Source organism: Mastigoproctus giganteus, chromosome 2 (assembly GCF_048544385.1).
Source record: "Mastigoproctus giganteus isolate SK-2022 chromosome 2, ASM4854438v1, whole genome shotgun sequence".
Taxonomy (NCBI): Eukaryota; Metazoa; Arthropoda; class Arachnida; order Uropygi; family Thelyphonidae; genus Mastigoproctus; species Mastigoproctus giganteus.
Window position 1 is genome coordinate 228355565 of NC_143576.1, and position 26126 is coordinate 228381690.

The following is a 26126-nucleotide window of genomic DNA, read 5'->3' on the forward strand; positions in this document are numbered from 1 at the left end:
GTTTTTTAAAAAACTTCCTCCATACTTGATCAGTTCTGCATTTATACCATCCATTTCTACTGCTTTCTATTTTTTGTAGCTTTCAATGCCTTTTGCAATTCTTCCTTCGTTATCAGATCTATGTCACTAACTGGGTCTAACTGTATCTCTTCTGTTTGATATGTTGGGTCTTTCCACAATTCTTCGTAATGTGTTTTCCATTGTTCTTCCTTTATTATATTTATTCTTGAAGTGTCTTTCTCTGTGCTATTCAAGTGTTTCATCATTTTATATGCCAAATTTTGTCTTCCATGAACATCATGTTCTATTGTGCTTATAAATCTATCCCATGACTCTGCTTTAGCCTTCCTTATTATATCTTTAGTTTTATTGCGTTCTTGTTTATATATTTCTTCATTCTCACTTGTCCTATATTTAAGATATTTATCTTGTTTATCTTGTACTGCTTTAGCTATTTTTTCATTCCATATCTTTACCCCCCCTCCTCTTCTTATAGTTTTTCCTGAATTATCCTAGTTATTTGTACATAATTTTAGTTTTAATTATAGATATTTTATCGTTTTAACATCCATATAATTAGTCGGTTGTTGTAATAAACTGTCAAGTCAGTGGAAGCAGTATATTATTAATATGTAGTAATTAACTCATGTGCAGCAATAGTGAGCAAGTATACAACTCTCCCACTGTATTAAAATGAAAGCAAACACCTATGAGCAGAACTTAAACATTTTAGTGAGATTTAACATGCTAAATCAGTAGTTTTCAATGGGGGCGCTGTGGCACTTTAGGGTGCCACAACAACATTCCAGGGGTATCACGTAACTTGGGTTTAAGTTACTTAAACTTATTTTTTTTTTTAAATTTATATGTTTATTTCATTATAAAAAGGCGTACAGTTTCTTTTTAATTTTGTGGTGATCTATAATTGATGTTTACTTAGTACCTCTATATAAAGAATAAAATTATTATATATTGTATATATATAATTTGTAATATGAAATGCAATTTTACATATATAGTCAATTCTGGTTATTTGGGACACATCGGGACTAGTGCATTTTGGCCCGATTAAGCGGCTGCCCCATTTATGCGAAGTTTCACGTAAATAGTTAAAAATACAGCTTTACAATTGATTTTTTGTACGATCAAATCATGTTACGATGGACTCACCATAGTAAAGTACCATTCACTATACGATATGTAGTGTCGGCCATTGTGATCACATTTGTAAATTAAAGTTTAGTTCTATTAAACAGCGATTCTAATTGGCAAAAAAAAAATAGGAGGAATATTATCCACAGGCTATAAAAGTAAAGATATCCTGTATTAAGTACAAATTTAGACTTTATTACATTACCAATTAAAAACACTGTAAATTGATACGTGAAAATCAGAAGAATTTTTTCCACAGGTTACCAAAATAAAAATACGCTTATGTGCATAGCTTAATTAATACGTACATATTAATACATACAATGGGGGCGCTGCGGTACCTTAGGGTGCCACAACAACATTCCAGGGGTGTCACGTAACTTGGGTTTAAGTTACTTAAACTTAATTTTTTTTTTTTTTAAATTTATATGTTTATTTCATTATAAAAAGGCGTACAGTTTCTTTTTAATTTTGTGGTGTTCTATAATTGATGTTTACTTAGTACCTCTATATAAAGAATAAAATTATTATATACTGTATATATATATATAATTTGTAATATGAAATGCAATTTTACATATATACAGTCAATTCTGGTTATTTGGGACACATCGGGACTAGTGCATTTTGGCCCGATTAAGCAGCTGCCCCAATTATGCGAAGTTTCACGTAAATAGTTAACAATTCAGCTTTACAATTCATTTTTTTACGATCAAATCACGTTACGATGTACTCACCATAGTAAAGTACCATTCACTATACGATATGTAGTGCCGGCCATTGTGATCACATTTGTAAATTAAAGTTTAGTTCTATTAAACAGCGATTCTAATTAACAAAAAAAAATAGGAGGAATATTATCCACAGGCTATAAAAGTAAAGATATCCTGTATTAAGTACAAATTTAGACTTTATTACATTACCAATTAAAAACGCTGTAAATTGATACGTGAAAATCAGAAGAATATTTTCCACAGGTTACCAAAATAAAAATATGCTTACGTGCATAGCTTAATTAATACGTACATACTAACTAGTTGACATTTCTGTTCACTGACATTTATGGGTGGGGATTAAAATTTAAAACAGTAAAAAAGACAAGCAATCAATAACAAAGAACACAGCACACACTCACAAATCGCAAGTGAGAACGGAGTAACAACTTACAAAGCATAAAAAATAGCAATGAAGAGCAGATTCTGAAAATTATTTTTTTTTATATGATTGAAGCACTAACAGAAAAGCCCAATAAACAGGAGACTGCTAATCGTTTTTGTTTTATGGTTGTGACCGCCAGAAATCCGACCGAACCACATGGTATGGTCGGAAACAATCATAGAGTAATCTCAAGTGCTGCAGTCTCCTGTCCCCGATTAAACGGCATGTTGTCCCAATTAAGCAAAGTAAACCCTGGCTATTTTCTCGATTGGGAAAATTGAGTGGGGTGCTGCAAAATAAAATAAATTACTTAGGGTTGCCGTTATATAAAAAAGGTTGAAAACCACTATGTCAAATCATATGAAAAATAAAATGTTTAAGAAAAATAATGCACATATAAATATAACCATTGTAGAAAACTATTGCAACTGATAATAGCTATAATTACATTATATACACAGGGTGTATCATAATATGTGGAGCCTACTTCAGGGATGGATTTAGGACTAAAAAACAATAAAAAAGTTCTTGTAAACATACGTCTGATTTTGCTTATTTCCAAGTTATAGCCATTTTTGTGTTCCAGCAACTATCTGCTTATGTTTACAGGAAATGCTCAAAATGACCACCAAACACCTGAATACAAGCCTGCAAACACAGACTTCCTCACCCACTCAAAAGTTCCAGGTGTATGTTGGATTTGCTGTTCTGGCGCTGATGGGTCTACCACCACCTGAAACCCGTTTTCTACATGAACCAGTTTCCACAAGGCATTCGCATATTCTCTGAATGATCTTATTTGGCACATGACAATTAGGGAAGTTTTCTGCACACAGACATCTTGTCGTGGCTGCATTACATCTAGCAAGTCCATACACGAGATGCATGTGTGCTATCTCTCAATTTGAATAAGTATCCATTATCACAGCAAATGCACAGTATCAAAATGTTAATAACAAGCTCTATATGTAGCACCCTTGTCAGGAGAACTAACTGAAATCACTCAAAGAACAGTATGGGATCTTGTTTACATAACTATTAGCAAGACCTTTTACCAGATATCGAGCACTGTTTGTAAGCATTTGAATGGAACCAGCTATGCAAACTCAGTTTATGGAAAGAATTGCTGGAACACAAAAATGACTTAGAAACAAGGCAAAATCAGACCTATGTTTACATGAACTTTTTTTAAATTGTTTTTAGGTCCTAAATCCATCCCCAAAGTGGGTTCCACATGTTATGATACACCTTGCATATGTATATATATATATATATACAAAACAACCTTCAGTGACCAGAAAATTCCATTATCTTATAAAAAGAATGAGGGAGAGAGGGAATTAAAAACCATTACATTACCTCTGTGAAGGTGGTATAATCATATCCCGCACATGTAAAACAGCAACATATGGTTCACAGTCTGGATTAGAAAGGAAAGCTTCATGATTCTGTTCTAATATAGCTAAAGGTATATTGAAGAAAAATACATTGAAGAGAAATACATAAAAAATAAATACATTGAACTCAGCATTAAAATAGAAGAAAATCCACCAATATTAATGGGAAATTAAACTTCCCCATTTCAGTTATCAGTTTGAGAAAAATCTATTGAAATTAACAAAAGGTATCAAAGCATTGTAGCACAATTTAGAGAAATGTTCTACTAACCCAGGAACTGTCATGCTACACTTGACAGATGTAGTGCAAAAAGAATATTCGTGCAAAATTCTTTCATTCGTAGTTAACAACCGAAGCTTTTCTTACCTTCCTACACAGGAATGAATATGATGTAGAATATCTGTATGAAAACACATCACGTGTTTTTGCAACCAAGTAAGGGTGAAGACTATAAAGTTTGTACTCGGGTTATCCAGAATCATCATAATTTCCCATCCTAATATATAGATAACATGCAGGCACAATTAAGGTTAAGTTGGGGGGAAGGGGTGTAATAGCACACTATCTTATATATTTCTCCAATATATATATTAATTTATTACAATTTCAATTTTGCTTTAACCTCCTTATAAGTTTCCATATTTATATTCACTTTGTGCCTCGTAAGCATGATGGCATATCTATTATAATTAGGAAATGATGCTTAGTAGTGATTTTCTATGGAATTTTTCAATCTAAATAACCACTCTTATTCTCATGGGTTTTTTTAAAAAGTTAGTTTATTTAGCCTTATTGACTATATGTACTATACAATTAGGTTAAAATTTCATGAACCTTGCCTGAACCTATCATCAGACCATACTTGGCTGTACTGTTAACAGTCTCCTGTCTTGCTGAATGCTTACATCTTCTTCGTTTGGAAATAAAGACACAAAACGAATATTCAAATTTAAAAAAAATTTAAATAAATTTGAAAATAAGACTTGTAAACTTAGGAATGTAGTGGCAAAAGGTGCAGTGTTAAGTACATAGGTTTCCAAACCTAGAAGGCAATAGATGAGTAAGAAGGATGAAAAAGGAAGTAAATAAAATAGAACAGAAGAGTAAATTATTGCTAAGGCAAAATGAGGATTAATTACAGGCGATCATTGCAAGGCCGTTGTATGGAAATTTTTGCTAACTAACAGGAGACAAAATTAGGACAGAAATAGACCTTTCTGCCCTGAGGACCGTATAGCTCAGAATATTGAAGTATTTAGTAAAAGGAAAGTAAAAAGTACAGCCACTCCCCGACTTATGTAACAGTTGCATTCTGTGGAACTCTACTCTACTCAAGTCGAATTTCCCTAAATGCTTATGCAGCACCTGCAAATATACAAGCTGAATTTAATTGAAGCAAAAAAGAAATGTTCGACGAACATGTAAATAGAATGTTTTATTCGAGTTTTTATCTCATGCGCAGGAAAAATTACAAAAGTGAACAAAATTACAAAAATTTCAAAATTATAAAATTACAAAAAGAGAGAGAAGACAAGCATAACGTTAGCAAGACCTCTTTAGAAGGGGTTTTTTCCAACACATCACAAAATTTCTCTGCAGCTGTAGAATCGGAACTGGTGACTTCACCGCATACTTTAATGTTTTGTAAATCAGCACGATGCTTGAATCTATTAGGCCACCCATTGCCTGCCATGAACTTGGGTTGGGGTTCGGCATACTTATCATTAATATCTTCATAAATACTTTCTTTTGCTTGAATGGGCATGGACTCAGGGGTACTTGAATAGAATAGAATCTTTAATTGCAGCAATGATAGACATACAATTAGTCCCGTCACGGCATGGTGGTGCCAGGGGTTAACAAGACATATTTACAAAAGAGATACACATGAGAAAAAGATATTAGTATTAGTATTAGTAACGGCCGTATGGTGCAAGAAAGCCTATGGCTTATGCTGCACCAGCCAAAAAAAAAAAAAAAAAAATCCGAACAAAACAATGATAAAAACAAAAATTAAATAAATAAATAATAATAATTAATAAATAAATAAAAATAATAAAATGAAATTAAAAATTAAATAAAAAGGAAATTAATCCTATCATCCTATGCGCTTCCCTTACCCGAAAGTACTATCCAGATGACCTTTGAATTTCCCCAAACTGTCGGCCTCTACCACCCATGAAGGCAACTTATTCCAGTAATTTATAACTCGCTGGCTAAAATAAAACTTCCTGCAGTCCAATCTAAACATTTCCCCCCGTAACTTGAATTTATGTCCCCTAGTTCTAGCATCATTTATAATCTTGAAAATTTTGTCCTCATTCATTTTACTGATGCCTCTCAGAGCCTTAAACACCTCAATCAAATCTCCTCTAAGGTGTCTAGTTTCCAAACTCTGCAACCCACATATTCGAAGTCTTTCTTCATAAGGACGCCCTTTTGCCGATCTCACCAGGCGAGTTACCCTTCTTTGCACCCTTTCAAGAAGCTCGATGTCTTTCTTTAGGTGCGGTCTCCATACTTGAACGCAGTATTCCAAGTGTGGTCTAACAAAAGCCTTATATAATGGGATTATCATGTCCCTATCTCTACTTGCAAAAGTTCGATAGATCATCGATAGGACACCATGGGCTTCCTTGCAACCTGTTTACAATGCTCAGAGAATTTCATGTCTGACCGTATCGTAACACCCAAGTCCCTTTCCTCCAGTACTGGGTTTAGTTGAACTCCACGAAGTGAATAAGTTTTTTTGGGATTACTGTTTCCCAGGTGTAATACCTTACACTTTGTTGGATTAAAGCACAGCTGCCATTTTTCTGACCATTCTTGAAGTCTATCTAGGTCTCTCTGAAGAAGCTCAGTTTGACAGTGATCATTAACTACTCTACCAATTTTAACATCATCTGCAAATTTAGACATCACGCCCTCTATCCCTTCATCAATGTCGTTTATGAAAATTAAAAACAACAGTGGTCCTAATACTGATCCTTGGGGAACCCCACTTCTTACATCAACCCAATCTGAGGAATAGCCATTTATCACAACCCTCTGCCTCCTGCCCTGAAGCCATCCTTCTATCCATCTAAGGATTTTCCCAGTGATTCCAACCTGTTCCAGCTTATAAAGCAACCGCTCATGTGGGACTGAGTCAAAAGCTTTGCTGAAATCTAAATAAACAATGTCGAAATTATTCCCTAAATCCAGCTCGTGAGTGACCCTTTCGAAATAGCGAACCAGATTTGTTAAACATGATTTTCCCTTTACAAAACCATGCTGAGTATTGAGAATTTCAATTCGATCCAAATGATCCTGAATTCCACCCTTGATCAATGCCTCCATGATTTTCCCTACTACTGAAGGCAGACTGACAGGTCGATAATTTCCCACTTCACTTTTAGAGCCACCCTTATGTATGGGAGATACATTTGCGCTTTTCCAATCCAAGGGAATCTCCCCAGAGTCTAGTGATGCTCGCATAACCAGCCTCAGTGGTTCAATGCACTCGCTTGCCGCCTCTCTCAAGATTATAGGGTATATTCCATCAACTCCAGGAGCCTTACTAGTCTGTAGGCTTGAAAGTTTTTTCATTAAATAATCTTGCGAAATTTCAATATCATTAATTACATATTTTTTAACTTCGCTCCCACAATTTCCCATTGCCACAAAAGGCTTTTCATTTGTAAATATCGATGCAAAATAACTGTTGAGTTCATCTGCAACGGCAGCTGGTGTATTTATTACTATCCCCTTTCCCTTACGTAAAGGTCTGATCTGGTTTGTCCTGCTCTTCTTCGCATTTATATATGTGAAGAATTCTTTATCCCCCCTCTTTGCTCTGTTTGCTAGTGATTTCTCATAAATTGCCTTTGCCTGTCGAACCTTTTCTGTGGCTCTATTACATATCACCTTGTAGCTGTTATAGGCTTCAGTACTTTTTATTGCTCTGTAACCTTTCCATGCCACCTTTTTCTGCTCAAGTAATGTGGCAACTTCACTATTCATCCAACTTGGAACCCTTCTCGTGGAGTATTTTTTTAATGGTATATACGCATTCAAGGCATCTGTGAATAATGTTTTAAAAGCGTACCACAGTTCAATTGTATTCATTCTCTGCGCGATATCTACCCAGTTAATAGAGGCCATGTAGTACCTTAAGGCATCGTAATTTCCTTTTCTGAAATTAAAACCCATTCCTTTGCCTTTTACTTCTGCTACCTCTCTCGTCATCATCCACCGTAGAACTCCGTGATCACTTCCTGCTACTGGTTCCTCTACTGTCAGCCCTGTTATGTCATCTGATTCATGTGTGATGATGAGGTCTAGGATATTCTTTTCTCTAGTACTTTCCCTGACATGTTGATACAAATAACAGTCATCTAGTTGATTTAAAAATTTTGTTCCCCATGTCGAGTTTCCTTCCCATTTACTCCAATCAATTAGAGGCAAATTGAAATCACCCATAATAAGGCATTGACGCTTACTTGCCCATTCCATTTGCATGTAGAGGCTTTTGTCATAGTCTTCACAATCACCTGGTCTGTAGATTACGCCTACTCGCATTGTACCTTTGTTTCCAACTATCTCACACCATACAGACTCTATACTAGCATGTGAAATGTCTGAATCTGGGAAAGCTATCGTCGCACTCAGGCTGCTTCTGATAAGAAGCATTACCCCACCACCCCTTCTATCTACTCTATCCTTCCTAAATACATTATACAAGCCGTACTGAAACTCATCATCCCCAATTTCCGGGTGGCACCACGTCTCTGTAAGCCCTATTATGTCCGCGTTACTTGTTTTAACCAGCAGTTCGAATTCGCTCATTTTATTGACGACACTTCTAACGTTACTGTATAAACAATTAAGATTTACTGTTCTTGTATATTTAACAACCCTAACACAACCCTTGAAGTTTTTTAGGCTCTCTTCCCTGATATTAGCTACCTGCTCACGTGAAACGTCTTTGCCCCCAGAACATCTAGATAATACATCCAGTTGGGGTAACAGATAAGAACTCTTAAGGTATGTGCAAGAGTTACATTGACCAATATTATCAGATAAACGCGTGTCAGTATTACCCACATCCCCCCTAACTAGCAGTTTCCCTGAGCCTTTAAGGTATCCTCAATAATACTGGCAAAAACTTTTGCACCACCTTTGTTTAAGTGTATCCCGTCTCTACAAAACAAATTCCTTCTACCTACAAGTGTGGGCCATGCTGATAGAAATTTACCCCCTAAAGCCTTGCAGATTCCTTCAAGTCTTGAGTTAATCCACAAGGCTCTTAACATATAATCCCTCCTATCGTGTCTGGGCAGAATTGCAGACACATAGACATTATGGCCTAGCTCGCGACATTTCCTCAGCATGGTCCTGTATTTTTCCAACAAATCGTCAGATTGTGTACGTTTAATATCGTTTGTCCCCACATGAATAATAATATTTTCTTTACCCCCTTTAAAATCTGACAGTCTGTTGGTGACATCATCAATAGTTGCTCCCGGCAGACATACCCTGGTTCTGCTCCACCTATCTTTATTACAAAAAATATTCCCCGTTTCCCTGACAATGGAGTCTCCTAATAAAACAATGTCCTTTCTAACCAGGGTAGTTTGCACTTGGTTTTTCTGTTTTGAGGCTCGAATCGGGTGTGCATCACTTGGTAGATTGCTGGAGTTTTGAGTCCCTGACGAGCTCCCAGAAGCATTATTTTCGAGGGCAAGCACTCGTTTTTTCAGGGACTCAAATTGTTCCATCAGTGCACCAAATTGTAATTTAAGATCGGTGCACTCCTTACATCGATCACAAAGAAAAGAATCCCCAGGTGAGGTAGGATTAGTCACCAGGTCGACCTTGGAAAACATTCCACAGGTTCCACAACGGATTAAATCATGACTCACCCGTAAATCGCCATCTGCTATTTCCGTGTGACTCACGATACCCTGTGACGTGTTTAAGGCAGATCTCGTAACAACCATTATAAATTTAAATAAATATCAATGAAAGTAACTTTAAAAAATTATATCTATAATATTATTAAAATCAAACAGTTACAGGAACACCTATAACAAAATAATCCAACAATATCTAAATAAATCAAATATTTAAAAGCACTATCCAAAAGTAAACCACTTAACTGAGGAGCCCTGTCTAAGCGCGTCCGCTCACCTCGAATGCCAACGTACGACTGATATATCAGATTATTAACAAAGCACAGTTTTACATTTTCAGTTCGACGAGGATACCCTTCCTGTATTTTTTATTATTGACCACTTCTTGGAGGTCCCCGTCGATGGCTTGCAGTGAGGGCAGCATTTGCTTTGGCAGGAATCTGTCGGTTAGTACTAGCCAGTTACGGTTTGCTAGCAGCTGTGCTGAAGACCGGAGATAAGGGGGAGGAATGCGCCAAGAGCAGTGATCCTAGAAGTTCGGCTCTGTAATTTTACCGGTGGCCATCTTGATGGTGAACAGCAGCCTTCTTTCTCCGATGTAGGACCGGAGCCTGCGTAGGTGAAGAGCTTCTGCTAACTGCGTTGATCTGAGAGCTGGGGGAAGGTGGAGTTTGCTGTTGGCCCATTTTAGAAGCCAGAATTCGGCAGAGAATATTCTTTTAATGTTGGATTCGGCGGCCGATGCCCATATCTCTGAAGCATACAGTATTGTTGGGTAAAGGATTGATACAATGTATCTTTTTACCAGTTGTGGGTCGGTGGTGTGGGGCAGCTGTTGTTTGGCAACCCAGCGTAGTGAATTCAGCCTCGACTGTATGAGGTTTATGTGATCGTTGAAAGATAGTTTGGAGTCGAAGACGACCCCCAGATCTTTGTGTGTTTGAACACTTGGAACTGAGGAGCCGTTAAGCACAGGCTCCAACGTTGTTGGGCTGTCCTTTAGAGAATAAGTTATTTGTGCCGATTTTAGGGGGTTGATTTGGAGGTTGAAGGTATTGAGGTAGTCAGCCATGTCCTGCAGTTTACTAGTGATTTCGGCTGCCGAGTTGGATGGTGATATTCTAGTAAGGAGCTTGACATCGTCAGGATATGTGATCCAATTGCACTTATTGGTCACAAATGGCACCATGATTGCTGAGAAGAGAATGCCAGACAGGACCCCCCCCCCTTGAGGTACACCGGCAGTTATGTGACGCGTGAAGGTCTTTATTCCGATCTTTAGAACAAGGGACCTCTTCGATAGTTGAGATTCTAGGAACCAGAGAACATCGCCGCGAAAATTGAAGTACAGGTGACCCCCGCTTAACGCTGATAGTTCGTTCCGGGAAAACAGAGCGCTAAGTGAATCCGCGCTAAGCGAGCGCCATATTCCCATAAGGTAACATATGTATTTGTGAGTTGCGGTCTATTCCATAGGATATTTTCTAATCAATAATAAATGGTAGTGAAAATATGCACCAATATCGATTAAAAATACTTAATATTCAAAATTTAGTACATATAAAATATTCTACATTATATACACATATAATTATGAGGTAATTAACTTACGAAAATCATGAATTTATTAATTCGATGGCCCTGTGCTCTCGAGTTTTCGTATCTTTGGACTGAAAAATGAGTCGATTTTGGGTTGTGCTTTGGCCTTCTTCCTCTCATTGTACAACAACATGTAGGGATTCATTTCTTTCTTCAAATTTCTTATTACCTTGGCACTTCGTTCCATGTCAGGGTCGTTCTCCCGGAAATAATCACACATTTTTTCGAAGTGTTCAAAAGCTTCACTAAGTCCTTTTGCAGTCAGCGACTTCATCGGTTCTTCATCTATAGTATCTTGATCATCATCTCCCTCAATAGCAAGCTCTTGTTCTTTTAAAATTTCCATTAGTTCTTCATTAGAGAGGCCATCCCTGTCGTTGTCGATCATCTCTTGTACGATGTCTTCGTTAATTTCGTGTAATCCTGCTTCTTTTTCGAGCTCAACAATTTGTGTTTTAACATTTTCAACGGAATCATCAGGTTCCTGGGAATGCTTTATGCAATTTTTCCAAACTTTCCTCCACACTCCATTCATGGTTTTCTGAGTCACTTCATCCCAGGCACTTGAAATGTTGTAGATGGCGGTTTTAATGTTATAGGATTTCCAAAACTCCTTTAAACTCGGTACATTTTCAGTGTTGATGGCTTTAATAGCTTGGGAAAAGGTGTTCCTTATGTAGTACGCTTTAAATGTGGCAATTACTCCTTGGTCCATTGGTTGGATCAGAGACGTAGTGTTTGGAGGCATGTAAAAAACTTTTATGTGATTGTTCAAGTCTTCTAAGCTCTCTTTGCTTGGGTGTCCTGGCGCATTGTCCATGATTAGAATAGCTTTATAACCAATGTTATTTTTTGCACAATATTTTTCCACTGCAGGACAGAAGAACTCAGCATACCAATCAATGAAAAGCGGTCTGGTTACCCAAGCTTTTTTATTAGCCTTCCAGATGACAGGTAGGTTTGATTTAGCTAAACCTTTAAGAGCCCTTGGATTTTCGGAATGGTAAACTAAAAGGGGTTTTAATTTAAAATCCCCCGCAGCGTTACCACCCAACAACAAAGTTAACCGATCCTTCGCCGCTTTGAAGCCTGGCATGTTTTTTTCTTCTTTCGATATGAAACTTCTTTTAGGCATACGTTTCCAAAAAAGACCTGTTTCATCTATGTTAAAAACTTGTTGAGCAGTATAACATCCCTCTTCAATAATTTTAACAAATTCTTTTTTGAAAGTTTCGGCTCCTTGTTGATCTGCACTTGCAGCTTCTCCCTGTATTGCTACATTGTGCAGGTTATAGCGCTTTCTAAATCTATCAAACCAGCCCTTACTAGCGTTAAATGGTTCCACATTTTTTTCGGGGTGAGCTTCCTTTAAATCTTCATATAGGCTCTTCGCTTTTTCTTTAATAATAATTGAACTTAACGGAATTCTACGTTGAATGTTGTCTTCAATAAAATTATGTAGAAGTTTCTCCATTTCAATCATAATAGCCGGCCTAGCCCTGGTCAATTTAGTTGCCTGCAGGGGAACAGCGGTTTTTCCAGCTGCTAAAATTGATTCTTTATTTTTTATGATTGTTCTTACAGTTGAACCTGCCAGTCCTAAATTATTGCACACATCCACTTGTCTTTGACCGGAATCAATTCTCTTCAAAACGTCTAATTTAATTTTCAAACTCAATGTTTTTCTTACTTTTCCAATCTTTGCACCGCGTCCAGACATTGTTGCTTTTTCATTCTTCGCCATAACTCTCTGCAAATGTAACTTCGTTGCACTGATTGTGATACGATGTTCGAGTACAGTAAACTGTCTGTATGTATGCACTGAATGATATCTAGAATTCCTCTGGCAAGTGAGCTGAAGACGGTGACAAATGTTTTATTTATCTGAAAAGTTCGATTTTACCGTGCAGTAAAATCAAATGGTTGTTTATTGCACGAAAATACTGTAATAAATTATGGTGTGAGTCATGGAGAATGTTTATGGAATTTTCAAAACAGTAAAACAAACAAATTTTATGTACTTCGGGTGACCACAAGGTCAGAGGAGTTCAGAAGACAAGAGAATACTGTACAAGAAACAGCACCGCATTTAGCACTGATGGGATTGATTGTGTGAAAAACATTTCGCAAGTTATAGTTCCCACAGTAAAACAAAAGAAGAGATAGGGGGTAAATCTATTTTTAGTATCTTTCTATTACATGTCAGAACAGAAAATGCAGACTTCGTAACAGCATATGACACTGGATGGTAAATTTTTTCAGCTGGTGTACTAAAAAAGAATTTCTCCCTTGAAACTATCCACACCAAGAAAATAGAGCATATTGAAAGTTTCAATTTTGTACATAGAGTAGAAATTATAAAAATAATTACTGTAGTTAATTTCATGGTGACTATTTTCTCCTTTTGCCAAAAAAAAAAAAAAAAAAAAAGGCTCAAAACAGACTGGACTGAAGACGGATTTGCCAAAAATTCAATCTGTATGCTAGTAAAATAGCGTTATAGTGAGTTTTGACAGCGTTATAGTCAGATACGGGTTATAATATAAGAACAGCGTTATAGCGAATCAGCGTAAAGCGAACTGCATTATAACGGGGGCCTGCTGTAGTTTTCTAAGAGATGTAGGAGATGAGGTATATAGATGGCATCAAATGCGGAATGGATGTCAAGATATATAACTGACAATTCCTGTCTTTGTTCAAAGGCATCTAAGATGTGCAGAGTGGTTGTTGCAAGGTTAGTTATAGTTGACCTTCCTGATATCCCATAGTGTATTTGCTGAGGACTGTCACGGAGAATTTGATGGGTGACACACGGTAGCAATGCTTTCTCCAAAAATTTTAGCAATACAGAGGCGCAAGCGATGGGCCTATGTTGGCTTGGGAGCGTCGATTGTTGGTGCTTAGGAAGGGGCCAGACAGAGTACCTGTTCCACTGGGGTGGAAAGAAGTGAACTTCGAGGCATCTGTTGTATAGGTTGAGGAGTGAGTCGATGATGAAGACACTTAAACATTTGATTATGAACTGGGGGATGCCATCGTCACCGGTGGTTGTTGTGAGAGGGAGAGTATTAATGGCCTGCATCAGTTGTTGCTTAGAAATTCGGATCGTAGCGAGACTATCAGTGAGATGAGAGCGGTTGAGGAGTGGCCGATTAGGTAGAGCTGGAGATTGATTAGAAAATCTGGCAACGTAGTTGAGCCAGTCAATTGGGTCGACGTTGCTGGAAGAACTAGCCTTTGTTCTGTAGAATGGTTTCCCCTTTTTTAGGGTTCTTTCGAGGTGCTTTTTAATTGCAGCTGATTTGTTTCTGTTGAATTCGGCCCTGGCTTTGGAGAATGAAATGCGGTCTTGGACATTGCCGGAAGCTTTCCACTTGGCGTGTAGTAATTGTTTGTAGTGGAAACTTTGGTTGAGCTGGGGAGTCCACCATGCTCTGGAGCGCGGAGTAATGGTGACTGTCTTGGTAGCAGTGTGAAGGGCTATGGTATTGATCCATTTGGTCATTAAATCGATTGCGAGGCTCAGTTCACATCCATCTAAGGTGTTCCATGGGACTGTGGATGCGGCTTCAATGCAGAGTGCTGGATTCAGGAATTTTGGAGCGGTGACCTTTTTCACAGATTTGGTTTTGGGGGTATTGAAATATTTTTTGGGTAGGAGAGCTGTAAATATGATTGGTTGGTGGTCTGATTGAAACATGTCGGCTGTGGTTTCTTCGAGTTGGCATGTTGCCGAGGAATAGACTATGTCCAGTAGGTTTTGGTCTCTCGTTGGCTGGTAGTTAACTTGGAATATTTGGATTGATTGGAGAGATTCTGTGAGACGACTTTTGAGGTGTTGGGTAGATGGCGAAAGACTGAAGTCCCCACATACGATGTGAGTGGCTGCGGGGTGGAGATTATTTATTAACCAGTTAGTGGCTGCGTCAATGGCCATCATAGTTGGTGTTGGAGGAAGGTACAGGGATGCAACGTCTATAGTGGTACCTTGATGTTCCAGAGTTATCATTAAGGCTTCCACATCTTGAGAGATACTTGAGACAGAGTGTACGATGGAGAACTTTGTCGTATTGAACTCCAACCCCTCTGCGGTTATCGCGAGAGGCAGCCAGTACATGAAAGCCTGCAGGAATGGAGCAGCTGATATCTGTCTGGTTCGCCTCTAACCACATTTCAGCGAGGCACAATATGTCTAGTGAGTTTGAGAGTAGAATCTCTTCCAGTGTATTAAGTTTATTTCTTAAAGACCTGATATTCTGGAACATTACATGGATGGTAGAAGAGGTTGTAATGCTTATCCTCACAGGAGGGAGCCTTGCTTCCCGGCTGTGAACAAGTAGAGGCTCTCGATAATGAGAGATCAGGACAGGGATGAGGCAACCTCGGGTTCTCTCGCGTTGGAGGATGGTATTACCAACCTTGGGCAGAGTTTGTTCCAGTATTTTGGTGTGGGAAGATTCTGGTGCTGGCATCCTTTCTGGCAGGCAATTATACTCGCCAAGTCAGCTGGGACTGCGGTGGGAGTACTTTTGTCGGATCTGAGTAGTCGCTTTAGGTTTCGAGGTTGATTGATAGTGAACAAATGGCCTGATCCTCGTTCCGACAGGCCAAATGGCGACGCTCCCTATCAGGTCTACTTGCTGTCGGCTACAGTCAATTTTGAATGCAGCATATTGTTGACTCCTAGTTTGTAGTTTATGTACAGTTGGCCGTAGATTCAACTCTTCATATATAACCTGTTTGACTAGTTCAAGGGTTGTGCATGGATCCAGTCGAGATACGAGAAGGCTGGTTGTACTGTTTCTGGTAGTGTCTTGAGTCCTGAAAGCTCGTAGCTTGGAGTTTATTGCTATGCCGTACTTTATAGAGTTTCTCTGAGTGTGGGTTTCTTGTCTGGTATCGCCGTTTAGTGAAGCTGCTACAGATTGGGCAGTGCTGTTATCGTGGTTGCCATTCGTCTGATTTTGAATTATGTCGATTGAGCTCGCTTGGGCGTTGATGTTATTTGGTTTTTTAGGAGCATTAGCAACTAAGGCCATATTGCTCCGGTGCGGTGGTCATTCCCTGACCTTTCCGCATGTTCCGTATTTGGTGGTGAGCTTGGGCGTTGACGTGGCTTGATGAGATTGTCGGTATATTTTCTTGACTGCGTTGGGAAGTCAGCGATGGGTTTAGGTCACTGTCAGGGAATGAAGTTTGGAGGGAACTGTGCGATTTTATCGCGGTGCATGTTAGAGTTTGACCTTTGATGGTTTTGCCACTATTGCTCACCTCGGTGGCCAGGATTTCTGCGTATGACTTATCCCGGGGGAACTCTGAAGGTTGCACAGCATGGATGTTTCTTAGGGCTGTGCAGCCATGTTGGGGTGATGCTGATGTATCAGCACATTTGCACATCATGCTTTCCAGTGTGTGAGAGTTGGCTTGCGGACTGGCATTGATTTCTTGACTTTTTAGGCAACTAGTTATTTTCTCTATGAGGACTTCCACTATTTCGTTGATTTTGCTGTCAAAGATTTGCTTTAGGGATGACTTTAAGTATTGGATGTTAATTTCTGGTTTGGTTTGGCACCCTTCGGACCTCTGCGCAGGTGCACTTTGGCTATTTTCAGATATTGGCATAATATAAGCTGTCTGAGGGGTTGTTGAAGGTGCATCGATGCTTACATGCGATGTGGCCAGGTTCAGGTGGCCTGGTGTTGGTCTGTAGGAGGCGTCAGTATGAGGCGTTATATCTGTAACGATGGTGTCAGTCTCGTAGGTATTATCGCTCATATTTTCTTGCAGCTTGGCATAGTGCTGAGTATTATCTAGTGGTGACGCGACTTCCGTGAAATCTACCTCACTGGGCTGTTTTTGCTTTGCGCTTTGGGCTGTGCGTGGCGAGTTCTGTGAGTTATTGTTGGAAATTTTCGGGTTGTCCTTGTGGCCTAATGAGCGTAGCTTCTTGCAGCATGATCCCTTGAATTTCAGCCTGGCTGCCATGGAAAGTTTCTTCCAGCTGGATGGGGACTGGCCCGAACATCCGGAACAGATGGGGTTATCACAGCTGGTACAGAGGATGACGTCAACAGCCAAATAATAGCAAAGGGCACATTTCTGTGTCGAGTTTAGAGGTTTTCCGTTTCTGCTCATATTTGGGAGGAAAGCAGTGGGGATATTCAATGGACGGGCGTTTGGGTAGTCTACGTGGATGTCTTGCTGTGAGTTGGCTTCGGGCTAGGGGTTGAGAAATTTCCGCACAGTCGAATAGTACGGCAAGCAGAGTAAGCGGGAAGCTGAGTGAAAACAAAGGGCGCACTTCAGCCTAATGCTGTGATCAGAAAGTAAGCTTTTCAGCACCTGGGGCTATGGCTGGTGAACAAAGGCTGGCAGAATACAATGTGCTATAGCATTCTTATTCGTTTGCAGTGATACGAATATGGAAAAACAGTAAATTCTATTTACCTGATTCAGGCGGCAGGATGAAAGCTTCGTCGTCACAAAAACTCCACGGACACAAAAACGGTTGATAGTTATTGTCCAAACTAAGAAGTAAATTTTAGTGGGAACGAGCCAATATCATTCAAACCTCAGATTCTTATTTTTAAATTGAAATAGTGAAACCGCTAAGCCTAATTATCAACAATGCGGTCAGCAGAATGCTAAGCCTAATGAGATTAAGTAGATAACAAGAGGGTTCTCACAAGATAACTCTGGTAATGACAAAATTTTCTCACCCACATAATCCGCTTACTTAGTTCTTTCAGCTGGCACACTTTTCCAGTGGAAGAAAACACTTTAAATACATTAAATAATTCAAAATTCAGGAGCTCGAGAAATCGTGGCTGCACTGAATGACGGCTATATAAACTATGAATATACTTGCTTCTGAATCTGATTTTCCATCCATATTATTAACAGCTTTTCCATCTTCAATATAGCACCTGAACGCTGCTTTGTGATCACTGTTGATCTTAAATGCGTTGATCCTTTAACATGTTATTTTATACGCACACTCTCCCTTAAAATAGTATTCACTGTTGAAGCAACGAGACCTAATTCCGTGCAACAGATGACAAACTTTGTCCTGCTTCGTACTTCTTAATTAATCGTCTTCATTTCTAAATCAATTTTGTTTCCTTTCCTAGCACTGCCAGCACTTGCACTTTCCATTGGTCCCTTTCCCTTCACCATTTCGGAATCTTCTCTTCATTCCGAAATGAAGAGAAGATTCCGAAAATTTATTTATGTTTTTTATATAACTGAAGATTTCAATGAAGGGGAACTCATTTCACCATAATACTGTAACATAAAAACCCAAAGAATTCCAGTTATTGGGATTATTGCAAATGCAATAAGATCGAGTTTACTACCCATTTATAACAGATTGTGCTAACAGAAAAGCCCAATAAATAGGAAAGTGCATATTGTTTTATGGTAGTGACCTACAGTAATGTGTTTTAGAAAAATATCACAGAGGTGTTCAAAATTGATTCTTATAACAGAACATATGATAACAATGAAAGTTTAGTGCAATTTCCATTACAAAAATTACCTTTTAGAGAGATAAACAGCTTAGTTATATAGCAAAAAATTTCAACATCCAAGGTCTTGGAATGAATTACCAAAAAAAAAAAAAAAGTGTTATTGGGTTCACATTATGATATTTTCACGATACCTCCATTTATTCCTACGAGATGCAAAATACGTTTCCACGATTTTTTTTTATGTTTGCACTGGCCAGAAAAACTTGCGTAAAGTCGAATTTCCATAAATATAGTATTATGTAAGCCATGAAAACTATAAAGCTTGTACTCAGGTTATCCAGAATCATAATTTCCCATCCTTATATACAGATAACATGTAAGCCCGTTAAGGTTAATTGAAAAAAAAAAAGTTATAACATGCTATCTCAGTGGTTCTCAAACTTTTCTATCCCATGCACCCTTTTCACCATAGGTCAGAAGGTAATTCACCCCCTTCCAAGGTTGATGTCATTCCCACTTTCTAAGATTGTCTGACTCAAAAGGTGCATTCCAAAAAGATAAAAAAAGTGAAATATTTATCTTTATTTTTAATTTAATATGTGACATCCAATAAAGCATGATGACCTGTAGATTATGTACAATCTGTAGAACTGCAGTTTATAGAAAGATCAATATTCCAACAGTTTGAGTCTGTCAATAATATATAGATAGGACCTCAATATCATAGATAGGAAGTTACGATCCCAAACAACCCAAGTACAAACTTTAGTCTTCAATCATATACTTTCTACTTTCCTTTTACTAAATACTAGCTATAGGTTTATATTGCACGATTTTGTATTGCACAAGGGTTTCTAGGAACACAACTATCGTGCTATATGAGGACTGACTGTTTGTGTATATATATAAGCTAAATTAAAATAGGATATTGCCAGTAGCAGGGCAAACCACTATTGAACTAAACCAAATAAAATAACAATAACGGGGGGGGGGGGGGTAAAGAAGAAAAGGGTAGTGTTGAAGTAACGTTCCTAAAATAATTTAGAAATTAAGCCAATTAAAAGAAATTTAGCGGCGTCCCCTAGTAAGCACCAGTTTCCAAATTATGTGAAATCTAACTAAGGTAGAAACGTAAACTAAAATTACATTAATTTGATCATACAAAGGGTACTAGGAAAGTTTTGCAATATGACGCAACAATGAATCACAGGAAGCTGCTTGTTGCTGCATGTTGAGACATGTTCATACGTGCATAGTAGCCGCCGCGCCAAGTCGATGGGCTCAGTTATTCATTAGTAGTGAGAGTGTAAAGTGCTTGCGATGGCATCGTGGTCACGAAATGAGATAACGACAGTTTTGCGGTATAATTTCGTGCGTGGTTTAACCATAGACCAGTGCTTAGAAGAAATGACTCTTGCACTAGATGATGATTGTCCACATCGTACAATGATATTCAGGTGGTATAGAGAATTCCAAAGGGGAAATTTCACTCTGGAGGATTCTGAGAGGCCGGGAAGGCCACGAACGTCAGTTACGGAGGAAAACGTTACTGCTGTGAGGAAAATGCTTGACGAAAACAGGCGAGTGACCTACCAACAGATAGAGGATACTTTGGGCCTAAATGCACCAGAAATTCGTTCTATTCTGCAAGATCATTTGCACGTGAAGAAACTTTGTTCTCTCTGGGTGCCGCATCAACTGACTGAAGAGCAGATGACACGACGTGTGACTTGGTGCCGGGAGATGTTAAAAAAGTTTGATAAGGGACAATCTCGGTATGTGAACAACATCGTGACAGGTGACGAGACTTGGCTGTACTATTACGATCTGCCGACCAAGGATCAAAACAAAGTTTGGGTCTTTGATGATGACGACACACCCGTAATTGTCAGAAAATCCCGATCTGTAAAGAAGAAAATGATAGCTGTATTTTTCAAATCGAGTGGAATTGTGGAACGTGTCGTTTTGGACATGCAGAAGACAGTCACAGCTAAGTGGTATACTGAACAATGCCTGCCTAAAGTCATTGGATCTATGAAGAACCTGCGGCCAAAGTCAAGAATGGACACCTGGTACCTCCATCACGAAAATGCTCCAGCTCACCACGCCAAAGCCTGCACCGAATATTTGACCACGACAGGACTGAAACTTCTCGAGCACCCTCCCTACAGTCCAGACCTTGCTCCCTGCGACTTTGCACTGTTCCCGCATGTGAAAATGAAGCTAAAAGGGAGGCGGTTTTCCAGTGATGAGGACTTTCTACAGGCTTGGGACACCGAGTGTGCTTTACTCCCTAGTGAAACTTGGCAGAACTGGTTTAAAGATTGGTTTCGGAGGATGGAGAGGTGTATTGAATGTAGAGGAAATTACTTTGAAAAAATTAAATAAACAAAGCTGTATTGCAAAACTTTCCTAGTACCCTTTGTATATATATATATATATATAGACAAATGTATTTTGTCTGTCAAGTGTGCTGACCTGTCAAGTGTAATTCCAATGGAAAAAGTTGAGAATGCCAGCAAGGTAAAAGCAGATTACCTGAAATTAAATGGAATTATGATTAACATAAAAAATAATAATGATAACAAAAATGGTACCTAATGCAGTGGATCCTAGGATTTTAACTACTCCTTCAATGGGTCGGCAGCTAAAACCAAAAAATAGGAGCTACCGCAAAAAGCAGGGTCTCTGTTTCTGTTATGTACACACATATGAAACGTTTACATCATAGCTGACCCAACAGAGATCAGAAGGAACAAATAAAATTCAAACATAAATAAAAATACAGTTAAAAAGCTAAAATAATGCAGATTAAATTCTGTTAAAGGAAAATTGAATGAAATTTGAATTAAAAAATGAAGGCAAAAAGCCCAGTATGAAATTTAAACAAAAGTAACTTAAGATAAAGGAATAAAGTCAGGTTTTGACAACTTACCGTAAGCTTAGACCGGAATCAGTTAAATTATCTGAGTGTGGCGAATGCAGAGCTACGTTGGAGATCAAAGATGAAAACTGATAGTTCTCTGTACAGTATATTTATATCAAGTGAGGTAACCCCGAGTGAGGGGGGAAGGTGTGAAATGGTCAAAAGTGAACCATACCCGTGTGACAGAGAAGTAAGCAATTAAACATATGAGGCTAAGTGCCAGCAAAGAGAGAATCAATGACTAACAAGGTAGTGTAGAAAAGACACTAAACTTTGTTTAAGAAGAAAAAAAAAAGTGATAGCAGAGGAACAGCATCTCGATATTGCTTTCGGCCAGCCTAATTGCATACAAGAAATAAGTTGTAGTTATTAAGGACAGCAGAAAGTAATTGGAAGAAGGGGAATAGAGTTGTACTCGGGCTGTCCAGGGTTGCAAAACCCATACCAAAGTGGGTCCCTGGACTAATGCCCAATTTAATTGCTAACAATTAATATTGTTATTGAAGAAATGTAAAAAGAAAGAAAAATTGAAATAAAAATAATAATGTCAACAAAACGGCAAACAGAACATAACTAAACCCAATACCCCGGTAGAAAGCCAATCAGTGGGCAAAACGTTCTACACCATGAAACATGACAGAGGCTAGGGGGTATTAACTATACATTATGTACAAGCCTGAAAGTAATATGAAATCAAACAGCAAATATGTTGTTTATATCAAAGTTGTAGTTTATAAGTTTTTTGAATTTTATATTTATTGCTTTTTTAAATGATGGTAGAGGAAAGCTGCAGGGAAATTGTTGCATAACAATTTATTATGGAATAGTTTGATATTGTCAAAAACGAGACCGTTGTTATTGCATATTGTTGCAATTCTGATGCACTGAGAGAGTATTATGTTAGCATGTTTTTTTTTTTTTTTTTTTATGAAAACCCCAAACACAAGACATATTAGAACCTATAGTACTTGGTGCCATGCTTAGGTTGGAGGTTGAGAAGACAAAAGAAGTTATTTGTTGACATTACACTTGAACTTCTGCAGACAGTAATTTTCAGGAAATACGTAAGAAGGAAGGTTGTTCCAGAAAACAGCAGTTGAATGAATAATCAAGGAAGATGAAAAGCTGGTTCTGTGAGTTTGAAGTTGGACAGTAAATGGATGTTGGCTGATGGTGGCACGTGTTCGGACTGTTGTGTTATTGTTATTTGCTTTTTTTTTTTTTTTTTTTTTTTTTTTTTTTTAGGAGCATTAGCAACTAAGGCCATATTGCTCCGGGATATGCGGTGGTCATTCCCTGACCTTTCCGCATCCTCCGTATTTGGTGGTGACGGGCTCGAACCCCGGTCTAATCAAGAAGCGTGTGCTACGCATTCGGACTGTTGTGAAAGAGAGAGCGGGAATAATAGAAGCCAATTCGGAAGAACAGTGCCCATGGAAGTATCTGTAGAAAAGGCATGCAGCAGAAACAGTACGTTTATGAGATAGCGAATGGAGAGACTTTGTTAGAGAGGAGTCATTAATTAACCTAACTGTCCTCTTCTGAATGGAATCTAGAAGTCTGAGAGAGGTTTTGGGGCATCGGCCCAGATGTGAGAACAATATTCCATGGCAGGACGGATTTGCGATTTGCACAGAGTGAACAGCTGTTTGGAAGAAAATTAATGCGGAGAGCAAAAGAGAAAACCAAGTTCTTTTAGATACAGATGAAGCAATATTTGTAATGTACTTGTGCCAAGAGAGATTAGAAGTCAGGATAATCCCCAAAAGAGATATATCAACTTGCGTAGAAATCGAAGTGTCACCAAAGGTAAGCATAGGAGCAGAAGAATCCTTTTTGCGAGATATAAGACAAGACTGAGTTTTAGAAGGACTGAAATCAACTAAGTTGTCTTTGCCCCACTGGAGAATTACTTGGAGATCGGCATTTAAGGAATTGGTAGCAGATATTCAAGAAGTTGAAGCTGATTGAGCAGGGCAAGGTTTCTCAAAATGGAAAGTGGAATGCAATGTGCTATCATCGGCAAAACTATGGATAGGATTTCCAATCAATGAAAGGTCATTAATATACAAGAGGAAAAGAGTGGGGGAAAGAACTGAACCTTGGAGAACACCAGCATTAGTGGAGAAGTTAGAAGACAGAGAACCATCTAGTATCACCCTCAGTGAGCAATCAGAGAGAAAACTGGATAACCAATCACAAAAAACAGTTGGCAAACCATAAGATGGAAGCTCGTTTAGAAGACCTTTATGCCAAACACAATCAAAAGCTTTTGAGATGTCAAGAGCAACTGCTTGTGCTTCACCGAACTTTTCCATTGAATTTGTCCATAAATGGGGGGCTTAGAGGGGAACAGGTATTCTGTGTGTTATCAGACACTCAGCCTAAAACACTGATGGATCCAATATATCTCTATTACAGAAGATTTAGGAGAAGTCCGGTTGGCCTGCCTCCCTAAAATCCACTCATGCACACCTTCTCGATGGTAAGCCCTATTACGTCACTTAGGTGGCAACGAATGTGTAGAGTGGTTCTCTTCAAGACGCCTGGTCAGTGTGAAGAGGAAAAGACCAAACCCTCCAGCATATGAAAGCACGACGAAACAAATGGCCCTCAGTCCCCAGCAGCTTTCATTCTCCCTCTTATGGCAGCGAGAGGATCAGAGTGGAAGCAGAAGGTGCTAAGAATCTCTGGGTACGACCAGGCTGCCATGCACAGAAACTGAACTTGGCCTGTTATAACGTAAGATCACCCATCGGTGAAGACAGGATATTAGAGCTGGAAAAGGAATTAGAAAATATGAATTGGAATATCATCGGTTTGGCTGAAACAAGAAGAAGAAATGAATCACTTATAAGTTTATCAAGTGGAAATCTGCTGTACACCAATGGAAACAGTGAAAGGAGTGAAGGTGGAGTTGGGTTTCTGGTCCATAAAGATTTTAAAAACGACATTTTGGAATTCAAAAGTACATCACCAAGGGTGTCAAGACTAATACTCAAGATTTCTAAGAGGTACAAGCTAAACATTATAATGATTTATGCACCAACATTGAGCCATGATGATGAAGAGGTTGAAGAAATATACACTGAAATTGAGAGTCTTCTAGATGAGCAGAAAACCCACTGCACTATTATTATGGGGGACTTCAATGCTAAGGTTGGAAAAAGACAAAACAGCGCAGAAAGGGGAACTATAGGAAATTTTGAAATTGGTGAAAGAAATGAAAGAGGTGAAAGACTTGTGGAATTTGCAGAATCTCAAGGACTGTCAGTAATGAACACTTTTTTTCAAGAAAAGGGTGAACAGAAAGTGGACATGGAAGAGTCCAAATGGATTAACTACTAATGAAATCGACTTCATCCTCACTAACAGAAGATATATTGTGAATGATGTTACCGTCCTGAATAAGGTAAATGTTGGAAGTGATCACAGAATGGTAAGATGTACACTTGATATAGATGTAGGAAAGGAAAGGAAAAAACTGACTCAAGTAAATAATACAAAGGCCTTTGAGATAACAGAAGAGGAGAAAAAGCAATATGTACTGGAACTTAAGAACAAGTTTGAGCTTCTGCAGACTGCTGAGGACCACAATATCAACGAGGAATATTACAACTTTTTGAAAGTGAAAGCTGAAGAAACCTATAGGGAAAAAGAAATCCAAAGAAGAAAAAATTAGTCAAGAAACACTTGTCATGATGAACCGAAGAAGACAAATGAAAAGCAAGAAAAACACTGACAGGGAGAAAATTAAGTATACTGAGTTATGCAAAGCCATTAGAAAGAGACTCAGAGAGGACATAAGAAGATTTAACACAAGAAAAGTAGAACAAGCATTAAGGGAAAACAAAGGATTTAAATCAGCACCCATGAGCAGTAATACAGAAAGACAAATGATACTGAAACTGAAGAATACCAATGGTCTACTTATAAACAGCAGAGAAGGCATAATTCAAATAGCAGAAGACTACTATAGAGAATTATACAAGGAGCAGGGGAATGATGCCAGCAGTGGAGAAGATGGATTGCAAAGTAGCAACACATACGACATACCAATATTCTTCCTGATGAGGTAGAACATGCATTGAAGAAAATGAAGAATCAGAAAGCCCCGGGGGAAGATGAATTACTGTAGAATTGTTAAAATTGGGAGGAAGAGACATAACACAAAAACTGGCAAGGCTCTTCACAAAGTGCATTAGAAAAGGTGTGACGCCTAAGCAGTGGAATAATGCAATCATAGTTTTGCTGCATAAGAAAGGAGATAAATCAGAAATTGGAAATTACAGACCAATTAGCTTGTTATCCCACAAATACAAGTTGTTCACAAGGGTCATTACTAACAGATTAGAAAGAATACTTGATGAGAATCAACCGAAAGAGCAAACTGGCTTTAGGACAGGATTCTCAACTATGGATCACCTTCATGTAATATCACAGCTAATGGAGAAAGCGAATGAATATAAAACACCATTATGCCTGGCATTTGTGGATTATGAAAAGGTATTTCACTCCATACAGCATAAG

The 26126-nt window shown here is 38.5% G+C and overlaps 1 protein-coding gene across 1 annotated transcript in view; it reads right to left on the reverse strand.

Annotated features, from left to right (window-relative positions):
• Nucleotides 1-26126, reverse strand: part of LOC150090213 (uncharacterized) — a 184786-nt gene that overhangs the window by 64832 nt on the left and 93828 nt on the right. The window contains exons 9-11 of the mRNA XM_090390206.1: nt 16473-17250; nt 4075-4078; nt 3670-3772 (exon numbers count right to left, since the gene is read on the reverse strand). Coding sequence (XP_090246332.1) covers nt 3670-3772; nt 4075-4078; nt 16473-17250 — 885 coding nt within the window. The remainder of the gene's footprint in view (nt 1-3669; nt 3773-4074; nt 4079-16472; nt 17251-26126) is intronic.